Source organism: Balaenoptera acutorostrata, chromosome 5, assembly GCF_949987535.1.
Source record: "Balaenoptera acutorostrata chromosome 5, mBalAcu1.1, whole genome shotgun sequence".
In the NCBI taxonomy this organism is placed as follows: domain Eukaryota; kingdom Metazoa; phylum Chordata; class Mammalia; order Artiodactyla; family Balaenopteridae; genus Balaenoptera; species Balaenoptera acutorostrata.
The window spans coordinates 142,997,549-143,009,857 of NC_080068.1; the positions used below are offsets into that span (position 1 = coordinate 142,997,549).

The 12,309-nt window shown below is 45.4% G+C and overlaps 1 protein-coding gene across 1 annotated transcript in view; it reads left to right on the forward strand.

Annotated features, from left to right (window-relative positions):
- The window catches only part of LOC103003599 (DNA polymerase nu-like), a 142,153-nt gene that overhangs the window by 30,032 nt on the left and 99,812 nt on the right, over positions 1–12,309 (forward strand). Inside the window, exons 9-11 of the mRNA XM_057546330.1 lie at positions 171–266; positions 8,528–8,584; positions 10,155–10,220. Coding sequence (XP_057402313.1) covers positions 171–266; positions 8,528–8,584; positions 10,155–10,220 — 219 coding nt within the window. The remainder of the gene's footprint in view (positions 1–170; positions 267–8,527; positions 8,585–10,154; positions 10,221–12,309) is intronic.

Genomic DNA, 12,309 nt, shown 5'->3' on the forward strand with positions numbered 1-12,309 from the left:
TTACTTCAAAGCCTTTACATCTAAGAAAAGTACTGAATCAGAATCTAAGCATTTTGTCACACCTAGTCGGGTGTGTCCCCTCTGGCTGGTTGCTTTAACTCTGTTATAGTGATGTTCAGGTCCTCTCAAATCTGGGACCCGCTCATCATGTGAAATGGCTTTTGTTGCAGATCCTGTTTGGCAAACTGCAGCTGCACCTGCTGCGTCCACAGGAGACTCTTCCCAAAACTGGACTCCGGAGACACCCGTCCACATCAGAAGCCGTGGTAAGGGTCGACAAGTGTCCCCTCGCTCTCTGAGACAATAGCACCTCCCACCACATGCGAGTCCCTTGCAGAGCCCCGTGCTTGTGGTGGCACAAGCCGGCAGCAACCACCACGGAGCAGTTCCGTTCCCTCACTTCCTTTCTGCGGCAGGAGAGGTGCCCCCACCCCAAGGTTGCCCTTCAGTTATGAAGGAAGGACAAAGAGGCCTACGGTACAGTTTTCCAGAGGCAATAAATTGCCTTGATTTCCTGCGGAGGATAATTTGATGGAATTTTGTTCTGGAAACCAAATTCTTGACAATGTAGTCAGGACTTCTTCGTTTCATGCCCTCATAAGAGACTGGAAATGGGAAAAGTCATCAGTCTTCTTCTTTCCCCAAGTTTGTTTTAGAAAAATTTAGCTGCCCTTCCCTTGAGAGGAATGCATTTTTTAACAGACATGGAGTAGTGAGATGCTGCTTTAATCGAATGGCAGAGTGTGAATAGATATTAAGAACCCCGCGAGTATAATGATACCGCTGGAAGCCTGCAGCGAGGAGCTTGGCCAGTGGGCGAGAGGACACGTGTTGCTCTGGTGAGGGCCGGCTGTGGAGGCTCCGGCTCATCCTTTCTGTGCCTTGTTCAGCGTCGGATTTTGCAGCAGAGGAAAGCTTCCCTCCAGACTCCTCTGTGCACATCGCCCTTCCAGCCCCGCACTTCCTGCTCGTCTCAGCCCTGGCGGGGCACCACGCTTGCCAGCTGTCCCCACACCTGGCCCTCAGGGGGCCCAGGCATCAGTCATGGAGTGAACGCCCACCCCTGGGGAGTGCTGCTCCCTGAGAGGGACTTGCATCTTCCCTTCTCCCCAAGTCTTCCCCACCTTGGTCAGCGTCCTCCTCCGGGTCCTTGGGAGTCAGCAGTGAGCTTATCCCTGCTGGTGACTCATCACATCCAGGCAGAATGATCTTTTAAAAGTGTTAGAAAAATCATGTTGATCCCCTGCCTTCAACTTCAATGGCTTTCTTTTTTTCTTTTTTTTTTTTTTTTTTTTGGCTGTGTTGGGTCTTCGTTGCTGTGCGCGGGCTTTCTGTAGTTGTGGCGAGCGGGGGCTACTCTTGGTTGCAGTGCGTGGGCTTCTCATTGCAGTGGCTTCTCTTGTGGTGGAGCACGGGCTCGAAGCTCGCGGGCTTCAGTAGCTGTGGCACACGGGCTCAGTAGTTGTGGCTCGTGGGCTCTAGAGTGCAGGCTCAGTAGTTGTGGCACACGGGCTTTGTTGCTCCGTGGCATGTGGGATCTTCCTGGACCAGGGCTCGAACCCATGTCCCCTGCATTGGCAGGCGGATTCCCAACCACTGTGCCACCAGGGAAGTCCCCAGTGGCTTTCCATGACAGTCAGAATAACATCCCAGCTCTCGAGTGTGCCTCCCCGAGGCCCGTGGGTCTGGACTTGGCCCTTCTTTGACCTCCCTCACTCCTCACTCCCAGCACCCCACTGAGCACACTTCTCACAGGCTCCTTCCTCAGTCTGGAAACTCTTCCCACAGAGTGTGCTCAGCTGGCTTCTGATTGTCAGCTTAAGTATTGCTTCCAGAAAGGCCTCCTCTGGTCACAGGTGACAATAAGACCCCCAGCCACAACCTATTCCTTCACCTCGATTTGTTTTCTGCACGCAACTTGCCAAAATGCTGGAGAGGGCGTGGAGAAAAGGGACCCCTCCTACACTGCTGGTGGGAAGGTAAGTTGGTGCAGTCACTGTGGAGAACAGTATGGAGGGTCCTTTAAAAACTAAAAAGAGAACTACCGTATGACCCAGCAATCCCACTCCTGGGCATCTATCCAGAGAAAACCATGGTTAGAAAAGGTGCATGCACCCCACTGCTCATAGCAGCACTGTTTACAATAGGCAGGACACGGAATCAACCTAAAAGTCCATCAGCAGAGGAGTGGGTAAAGAAGATGTGGTACATGTATACAATGGAATATTACTCACCCATAAAAAGAATGAAATAATGCCATTTGCAGCAACATGGATGGGCCTAGAGATTGTCATACTGAGTGAAGTAAGTCAGACAGAGAAAGGTATATATCACATGATATCACTCATATGTGGAATCTAATTTTTTTTTTTTTTTTAAAGGAATTCCTTTATTTTTATTATTTATTTATTTATTTATTTATTTTTGGCTGTGTTGGGTCTTCGTTTCTGTGCGAGGGCTTTCTCTAGTTGTGGCGAGCGGGGGCCACTCTTCATCGCGGTGCGCGGGCCTCTCACTATTGCGGCCTCTCCCATTGCGGAGCACAGGCTCCAGACGCACAGGCTCAGTAGCTGTGGCTCACGGGCCTAGTTGCTCCGTGGCATGTGGGATCTTCCCAGACCAGGGCTCGAACCTGTGTCCCCTGCATTGGCAGGCAGATTCTCAACCACTGCGCCACCAGGGAAGCCCTGGAATCTAATTTTTAAAAAATGATTTAAATGAACTGAATTTACAAAACAGAAACAGACTTAACAGATATTACAAACAAATTTATGATTACCAAAGGGGAAACGTGGGGGGGGGGGGAGGGATAAATCAGGAGCTTGGGATGAACATACACACACTACTATATATAAGATAGATAGCCAACAAGGACCTACTGTATAGCACAGGGAACTCTACTCAGTATCCTGAGATAACCTATATGAGAAAAGAATCTAAAAAAGAAGGAATATATGTATATGTATAACCGAATCACTTTGCTATACACCTGAAACTAATGCAACATTGTAAGTCAACTATACTCCAATAAAATTAAAAAAAAATAAAAATAAAGTTACCTAGTTACTCGTTTGCTTGTTCCAGTAGGATGTAGGTTGCACAGATCAAAGACTTTATCTAACTTGTTCACTACGTCCCCAGAACCAAATGTCCTAGACTAGCACTTGCTGGGGCTGAACTGTTGGCTGTGTGTTCACAGAGCACGGCAAGGGCAGGGGGCAGGACCCACCCTGCTGGAGAGACTCTCGAGTGGGTTTCAACGCCACATGGCAGTGTGCCCTCAAGTCCCAGGGGTGGCAGAACCTGGGAAAGCCACACGTTTCCCCTCGGACTGCACCTGAGCTGGGGGTCTTGGCCTGATTTATTCTCCATCCAGGCACCAGCTGGCAGTGTTGCCCTTCCCTTTGCTGCTCCTTAGCTCTCCCAGACAACCGACAACAGAAGAGAGGAAATGGGATTCTCCTCTGGTGTCGAGGTGCTTCACTGTGCACAGAATTCAGACAATGCCCTGAATTTTTCTTCACAAAGACATAATCAACATGAATCATATTATATTAACTTTAATCTCTTACTTAGCTGAACAAGTCACACTATTCTGTACATTTAAAAAGATAAACCTGCACTAGGCAACATATGCACATGGTTCTCAATTCAAAATTAAGACTCCTTCTTCCTACTTCCCTTCACCCTCCCTGTTCCCCTCCCCGTGGGAAGGGATGTGGACTTCTGGTGAGATGGACAGCCTGGAACAATTCAAGTAAGGGTGCAACTATGAGCTTAGATATGGTTTCGTTAGACTTTGTCTTTTAGAGTAGTTTCAGGTTCACAGCAAAATTGAGCAGAGGGTACGGAGAAGTCTCATACACCCCCTCCCCACCCCACACACACACAGCCTCCTCCACCATCAGCACGCCCCACCAGGGGGTACATTTGTTACAGCTGACGAACCCACACTGACACATCATCATTGCCCAAAGTCTGTAGTTTGCATTAGGGCTCCTTCTTGGTGTTATACAGGCTATGGGTTTGGACAAATGTGTAATGACACGTATCCACCAGCATCGAACAGAGTGGTTTCACTGCCCTACAAAGCCTCTGTTCTCCCTATTCATCTCTCCCCTCAACCCCTGGCAACCACTGTTTTTACTGTTTCCATAGTTTTGTCTTTTCCAAAATGTCATATAGGAATTATACATTATGTAGCCTTTTCAGATTTGATTCAGCTAGCAATATGCACTTAAGTTTCTTCCACATCTTTTCATAGCTCATTTCTTTCTAGCACAGAATCATATTCCATTGTCTGGATGGACCACAGTTTTATTTATCTATTCACCTATTGAAGGATATCTTGGGTGCTTCCAAGTTTTAGCAGCTATGAATAAAGCTGCTGTAAAACATTTGTGTGCAGGTTTTCACGTGGACATAAGTTTCCATCTTATTTGAGTAAGTAAATAGCCTGATTTCTGGATTGTATGGTAAAAGTATATTTAGTTTTGTAAGAAACCACTAAACTGTCTTCCAGAGTGGCTGCACCATTCTGCATTCCCACCAGCAGTGATGAAGATTCCTGTCGCTCCACGTCCTCGCCAGCACGTGGTGGCGTCGGTGTCCTGGATTGTGGCCGCTCTGACAGGCGTTAGCTATGTTTTAAAAAGACCACTCTCGTCACTGGTTGGAGAATGGAGGAGTCCCATTAATAGGCTGTCGCTGCAGTGTGGGCACTGCTGGCTCAGCGTCCAGGCAATGGCAGTGAGGATGGAGCAGAGCAGACACATGCTCAGAGCATTTTGAGAACAGAAAGGAGCTTCTCTGAGTGTGAGTTCACATGAGTGTGAATGCAGAGTAGTTCCTGGTTTCCTTAGTTGTGCACCTGAGCAGATAGTGATGGCCGCTGCCCAAGGAAAACCAAGAGAGGAACAGTTTACGGGGGCTGGGGGTCAAGTGTCCAGCCTTGGACATGTGAAGACAGATGTGTGCACAAAACATCGATACAGAGCAGTTGGGTCTGTGAGGAGAAATCCTGTGCTAGAGATGCACACCTGGAAGTAGTTGGCCCTGGGATGGTGGTCCTCTACCCTGGCAGGAGCTTTGGGAAAACAGTCATGCCCAGGCCCACAACTGATCCACAGAATCAGTCTGTGGGCTGCGTGGCCCAGTCCGGACATTTTTTTTGGTTTTTTATGGATTAGTCTTGCTTAATAATGTCTTATTTATCTATCTATCTATCTATCTATTTATTCATTGGCTGAGTTGGGTCTTTGTTGCTGCATGTGGTCTTTCTCTAGTTGTGGCGAGCGGGGGCTACTCTTCGTTGTGGTGCGTGGGCTTCTCATCGTGGTGGCTTCTCTTGTTGCAGAGCACGGGCTCTAGGCGTGCAGGCTTCAGTAGTTATGGCACGTGGGCTCAGTAGTTGTGGTGCGAGGGCTTCAGCAGTTGTGGCTCACGGGCTCTAGAGTGCAGGCTCAGTAGTTGTGGCGCACGGGCTTAGTTGCTCCGTGGCATGTGGGATCTTCCGGGACCAGGGCTCAAACCCATGTTCCCTGCATTGGCAGGCAGATTCTTAACCACTGCGCCACCAGGGAAGCCCCAGACATGTTTCTGAAGCTCCCCTGCTGATTCTAGAAGCAGCCAGCACTGATAACCACAGAACTGAACTCTGAGAAACTGACATTTAGGGGTCAGAGAGAGAAGTGGTGCCAAGCGGAGGCTATGGAACGACCACAGAGAGAGAAGGGAGCTGAGAAGAATGTGGGGTCAGGAGCCAACAGAGGGAGCGTTTGATAAAGCTTGTAGAGCGGCAACGGCCACGGCACTCTGCCTCTGATCATGAACCAGCGCGGCAGGGCTTTATCCAGAGCGTTATGAGATCAAACACTTCATCCTTTTCAAGTGTTCTCAGACAGCTCGATTCGAGACATACAGGGAGACTGTGGTTAGAAAGTTATTTTGTGAGTAAGGTATCAGGATAAAGAGAGTTAGTTGATCTTAAGCAGTTTTCTTGGCTAAGTATTTTCATGCACTTTCATCCCGCTAGGGATAGCTTTTCTGAGAAACTGCAGTTCTGGATTACACCGAGGCAGGAGTCCTCCCCCTGGGTAGAGCCTGCTCCGAGGACACCAGTGTTGGCCCTCCTGTTTATGTTCCTATGGCTGGCCAAGACTCCGTGACCTCAGTCTATTAAATAGAGAGTGATGCAGTTCCGTGGCTCATGCTAGTACATTAAAGTTATGTCATCAGTTCTCCCCCAAGTTGATTTATAGATTCAAAATGATCCTAACTAATACCCTAGCAGGAACTTTTGGTAGAAATTGGCAAGCTGAATCCCAAATTTGTATGGAAATGCAAAAAACTAAGAAGAGCCAAGATAATCTTGGGAAAAAGCACTATTGAAGGACTTAGTCTATTGGATATCAAGACTAATCATGAAGCAATAGAAATTATGAGGAATTAATTAATCAGTACAAAGTAGTGTCAATTCAAGGATAAGCAAATAGACCAATGGTCCAGGATAGGGAATCTACAAACAGACCTGCACATGTGTGTATAAAGTGCATGTTCTCTGAGAGGGAGGGCTCATTACATAAGAGGCCAGTGCATCTTGACCACTGTTTCACACCATATACAAAAATAAATTTCAAATGAATTGTATATCTAAATATAAAAAGTAAAACAAAGATTGTAGAAGATACCATAAAAGAATATCTTCAAGGCCTTGAGGTAGTTAAACATCCTTAAACAGGACACAAGATGCATCAACCATAAAGGAAGAGATTGATCAATTGGGCAATAGTAAAATTAAGAATTTCCATTTATGAAAAGACACTATTGGACTTTCCTGGTGGCGCAGTGGTTATGATTCTGCCTGCCAATGTATGGAACACGGGTTCGATCCCTGGTCCGGGAAGATCCCACATTCCGCAGAGCAACTAAGCCTGTGCACCACAACAACTGAGCCTGCGAGCTAGAGCCCACGAGCCACAACTACTGAGCCCGTGCGCCACAACTATTGAAGCCTGAGCGCCTAGAGCCCGTGCTCCACAACAAGAGAAGCCACCGCAATGAGAAGCCCGCGCATCTGCAGCAAAGAGTAGCCCCCGCTCGCCCCAACTAGAGAAAGCCCCTGTGCAGCAACAAAGACCCAACGCAGCCAAAAGTAAATAAAATTTAAAAAAATAAATAAATAAAAAAGACACTATTAAGCAAATAAAAGAACAACCCACAGAGGGGTAGAAGATATTTCCACTAAATATAGCCAACTAAAGAAAACCCTGTCCAGAAAAACAAATTCCTACAAATCAAGAAGAAAAAGACATACAAACCAATGTTTTAAATGACAAAAAAAACCCCAACAACATGAACAGGGTTTAATGAAAGGAGATATACAATTAGTCAATAAACATTTGAATCATGTCTGACTTTATTAGTCAGGGAAATACACACTAAAACTACATTGAAATGTCACTTCACATTTGCCAGAATGGCTAAAATTAAGACCTAGGAGAACATGTGTTGGCAAAGATGTGGAACAAGGAGGACTTTCATGCGCTGCTGATGGGGACAAAAACCATTGTGTTTACCTTGGAGAACTGGCTGGTGTCAGCTCTGCTACAGGTGACCCAGCAGCCGCTCTCCTCTTTACGTACGTGTTCAACAGAACTGTGGATGTGTGTTAACCAAAATCTGTGTACCAGAATGTTCACAGCAGCACTCTTTGTAATAGCCCTGCAGTGGAAACAGCGCACATGTCCATCAGGGGTGGAATGGATAAATAACTGTCCTGCATTCAAATAATTCCATATAGCAGTGCAAGTAAATCATACAACAAGGACCAACCTTAAAACCAGAATGTTGGACAAAAGAAGCCACGTACAAAGAGTACCTATCCTATTCCATTGATACAAAGCTCAAAAACTGGAATAAGTGGTCTTGCTGGTGGAGGCCAGGGGGCTGGTTACCTCTGGGGGAGGGCCAGAGGCCTGCTTGGGATCCTGGGTTGTTCCCTCTGGGTGGCAGTACCCAGGTGTGTTCTTTTTGTGATAATTTAACAAACCGTGTTTACATGATCTTGTACTTTATGTATGTTGTATTTTGACTTTTTAAAATTAAGTTTAAAACCCATAGTCATATTCCAGTGTTACCTCCCCGACTTTATGCTCAGATAACTGTGATTCAGATGTTGGGTGTTCCTAAACTACTGAGTTACACATTTGTAGGCATTTTCCTAGTTTACTGTCCTACATGGTATTTTACATGCCCTGGATTTAGATTTCAGGAATTTAAATCTCAAGAGGAATCTTATTTCCGAGCTCATGTGCAGTGCCTTTAGCTCCCAAGTGTACAATAATGATTCTGTAAGGGATTAAAATTAAGACACTTGATAAACAGAGTTTATTATGAGTCTTCATTTTGGAAAACATGCTCAAGATAGACCATTTATTATTAGGACTTTTCCAGCTGAAAATAAGTGTTTGAAATGTTAAAACTAAATGAAGGAATTATATTGGTGATATTTATTCTTATTTTTTAGTTAAATGCTCTGCAAGACCTTCATCCATTACCCAAAATAATTTTGGAATATAGGCAGGTAAGTTAGATTTTTTTTTGTCAGTAAGTTGGTAATGAAGGGGGCCCACATGGCACTGTCTCTGTTCACAAAATCCGTCATCACTGAAGTAGCCCTGACAGTGTCCTAAAGGGAGTGCAGTTTGTTCACGTTGACCTCATATTAGCACTGCTTCTTGTACCAGACGTGATATTCCTCAGGTCTACAAACAGCCCTGCTGTGAATCTGAGGAGTCGTAAACGGAAGAGGACAAACAAAAATTCTGAAGGAAGTATTTGGTGTGTCATCCTTGTGTGGCCACAGTGAGACTTAGGCTTCCATCAGCGCCGAGTTCAGAAGCCTGTCCCACAAGCCTCCTCCCTCTCCCGGCCTGGTGGTGTTTTATCGTCTCGCATTGACACTTACTGACTTATGGGCATGCCCCTCTCTCTAGCTATGCTTCTGGCTCCTCCTGTTTTCCCCGTTCACATACCTGCTGTCTGTTCACAGGTATGACTTGCTGCCGCTCGGACCATCGTTATTTACTGCTGTCCTTGTTAGGGCTGGGCAGCTGTGTGTGCGTGGGTTTGTGGGGGGTGGGTACATGGTAGCACCTGAACTAAAAGAGGCCCCACGGGGGACACTGGATGCCGGGACTTCGGAACTCTCCCTTTATCTTTGCAACTTTTCTGTAAAAAGAATTATTCCAGGACAAAGTTTATTTTAAAAGGGGTAGGGTGACATCTTTCTCTGTTGGTCATTGTTATTTAATTCTGGGCACCACGTAAGGCCATTTCAGGGCCTCCTGGAGTCAGCTGAGGTGACATCAGTGGCACATGCCCAGCATTCTGTGAGACACTGCTTTGACACTTGTTCCTAATTTAAACACTTAAACACAGAAAGTGATTACTTTTGTCTTGTAACCTAGGTTCACAAGATCAAGTCAACCTTTGTAGATGGATTGCTAGCTTGCATGAAAAAGGTAACTAAAGCTAAGAAAAAAGAGATCATGATTGGGAATATGGCTTACACATGGGTTCAGCTCAGATACATGTAGAATTTCTTTAAATAATCTAATATTCTTGAAACTATGAACCATGATTTTGTTATCATTTAGGTCTATAGCATAAGTTGACATTATACCTTAAAATCTCATATTCATGTGGAAGCTCTACTGCTGACCACGTGCTTTCACATCTGTTATTGCATCTCTTTTCCGTAGTCATTTGAGGGGCATGTTGTTTTAGTTCATGCATGAGGAGTCTGCAGTCAGAGGTGTTCTGTGACTTGTCTGCGGCCACACAGCAAGTGACAGCCCCGGTCTGGGGTGCACAGCCCCACCTTGAGTCCACGCTGAGACCTCCCCCCCCCACCACGGCACGTCAGCCCATGTGTCCTACTGCAGCTTCTGCACAGCCTGGGGGAGAATCTCCTTCACCCTGATCACATGCAGCAGTTTGTAACCCCAAGGACATTTGGGTTGGGAGTTTAGGGCCCGTGGCTCCTGGTTCTCTGGATGGGAGCAGTGAGCCTTGTGTGCTGAGGGGCCCGTGTGTTTGTGACTTCACACGGCACTGTCAGAGCATGAGCTGATTCTTTCCAACTGATTAAGGGCTCCATTTCCTCCACGTGGAACCAGACTGGAACCGTGACCGGAAGACTGTCAGCCAAGCATCCTGTAAGTTAGCTCTTGTTAAATGCCTGTTTCTGTGTCGGGACTGCAGTTTTGCCTAGATGTGTGTTTGCCTGTGCACTTTTTGTTTGTAAGAGGAGACCCCATACTGATAGGCTGTGGAGTTTTTTCTGTTTATTAATTCAGCCAATGTTCATTTAGCACATACTATGGTGTTTTTTTTTTGGGTTTTTTTGTGTTTTTTTTTTTAAATTTTTATGGTAGTGTATATATGTCCATGCCATTCTCTCACTTTGTCCCAGCTTACCCTTCCCCCTCCGCGTATCCTCAAGTCCATTCTCTAGTAGCACATACTATGTTTTGGGCACTTAGTGGGGGATCAGGACACTACAAGTGTGAAGTGTTGAGTTAGTTGGGGGGGGGGGCTTCACGTCCAGAGAGTCACACACTCTGGTGCTGAGGGCAGGAGGGACAGACACCTCTTCCCACCCCATTCTTCATTTTCAGATTTGTACTGGACAGGTGGCTTCCCCAGATTATCTCTCTCTTTTTTTTTTTTTTGGCTGCGTTGGGTCTTTGTTGCTGCGCGGGCTTTCTCTAGTTGTGGCGAGCGCGGGCTACTCTTCGTTGCGGTGCGCGGGCTTCTCATTGCAGTGGCTTCTGTTGTTGTGGAGCACGGGCTCTAGGCGCACAGGCTTCAGTAGTTGTGGAACATGGGCTCAGTAGTTGCAGCTCACGGGCTCAGTTGCTCTGTGGCATGTGGGATCTTCCCGGACCGGGACTCGCACCTGTGTCCTCTCCAGATTATCTCTTGCTGAGCTTTATTCTCTTCCAGAAATGTCTCACGTCTCTGGCTTGTGGGTAGCACTCCTCCCAGGTTTTCTGGGATGCTGTAGTTTTACTTATTTATTTTTCTGTTATTTCAATTGAATTTTTTGAAAAAGGAGATAAGCATCATGTGTGCATTTGGCCCCCACCTTTGACTCAAAGTGCACATCATCATTTTAACAGCTGCATTGTACTCTACTTAGTGGCTGTCCCTACTGAGGGTCGTTTAGATCGTCTTCAGTTTTAATTATTTTATATGTGCCATAAACTGACTTGTACAAACACGTTTGGTACGTTTTCCTGTTGGTTCCATAGCATGAATTCCTGGAGATGGAACTTCTGAGTCAAAGTGTATGTGTATTTTTAAGGCTTTGCCTTGCCAAATTGTCCTCCAGAGGAAAAAAAGTTTTACGTTCCCAATCTATTTGTAAAATGTTTGGTTCCCTACATCCTCGCCAGTACAGGGAGTCTTCATTTTGATTACTAGTTCATGGCTTGATCTTTAAATATCTGTTCCTTTAAACATTAAGTGAGGTTGACTATATAAACGTTATTCTTCTGTGAGTTGTCTGTTCATGTCATTTTGCACGTCTCTGGAGGATGTATATTTTTTTCTATAGGTATGGAAAAGCTCTTTATATAATAAGGATCAACCCTTTGTAAAATACTGAATTCTTTTTCTCCGTTTTTCTTTTGCCCCTTAATTTTTAAAATATAATGTTTGCTATACTTAAAATGGCTTTTTCATTATACAAATAATATATAATTCTAAAGAATTCAAACAATAGATAAAAACATAAATGACAAAGTAAAAGTCACCTGGAATGCCACATCATTAACATTTTAGTGACCATACTCTCTTTCTTTATGCACACACGTATATGCATGCACTCACACGTGCACACACACACGTACATGACTGGGATTATATCATACATGTTTTTTTTTATTGCAGACACTCCCTCACCACACCCATATCTCAGCCCCTTACCCTCAGGCCCAGTGCCATTGGAAGCTCATGTTAGCAGCCTAGAGTGTGTACATCCATATTTTCCTCCAGACTTATAAGAAAATCTTATACAGACCCATATGTATCTATACATATATATATATATATATATATAGAGAGAGAGAGAGAGAGAGAGAGACACACAAAATGACTTTGTCATTCTTATTTTACAGAATTAGAATTTATTTTTCTGCCTCTCGCTTTTCTCTCTCAGCAACAGCTCATGGAATCCCTGCAGTTCCTCTGACAGGGTCCTGTTTCACCTTTTTTAAAAATTGAAGTATAGTTAACTTGCAA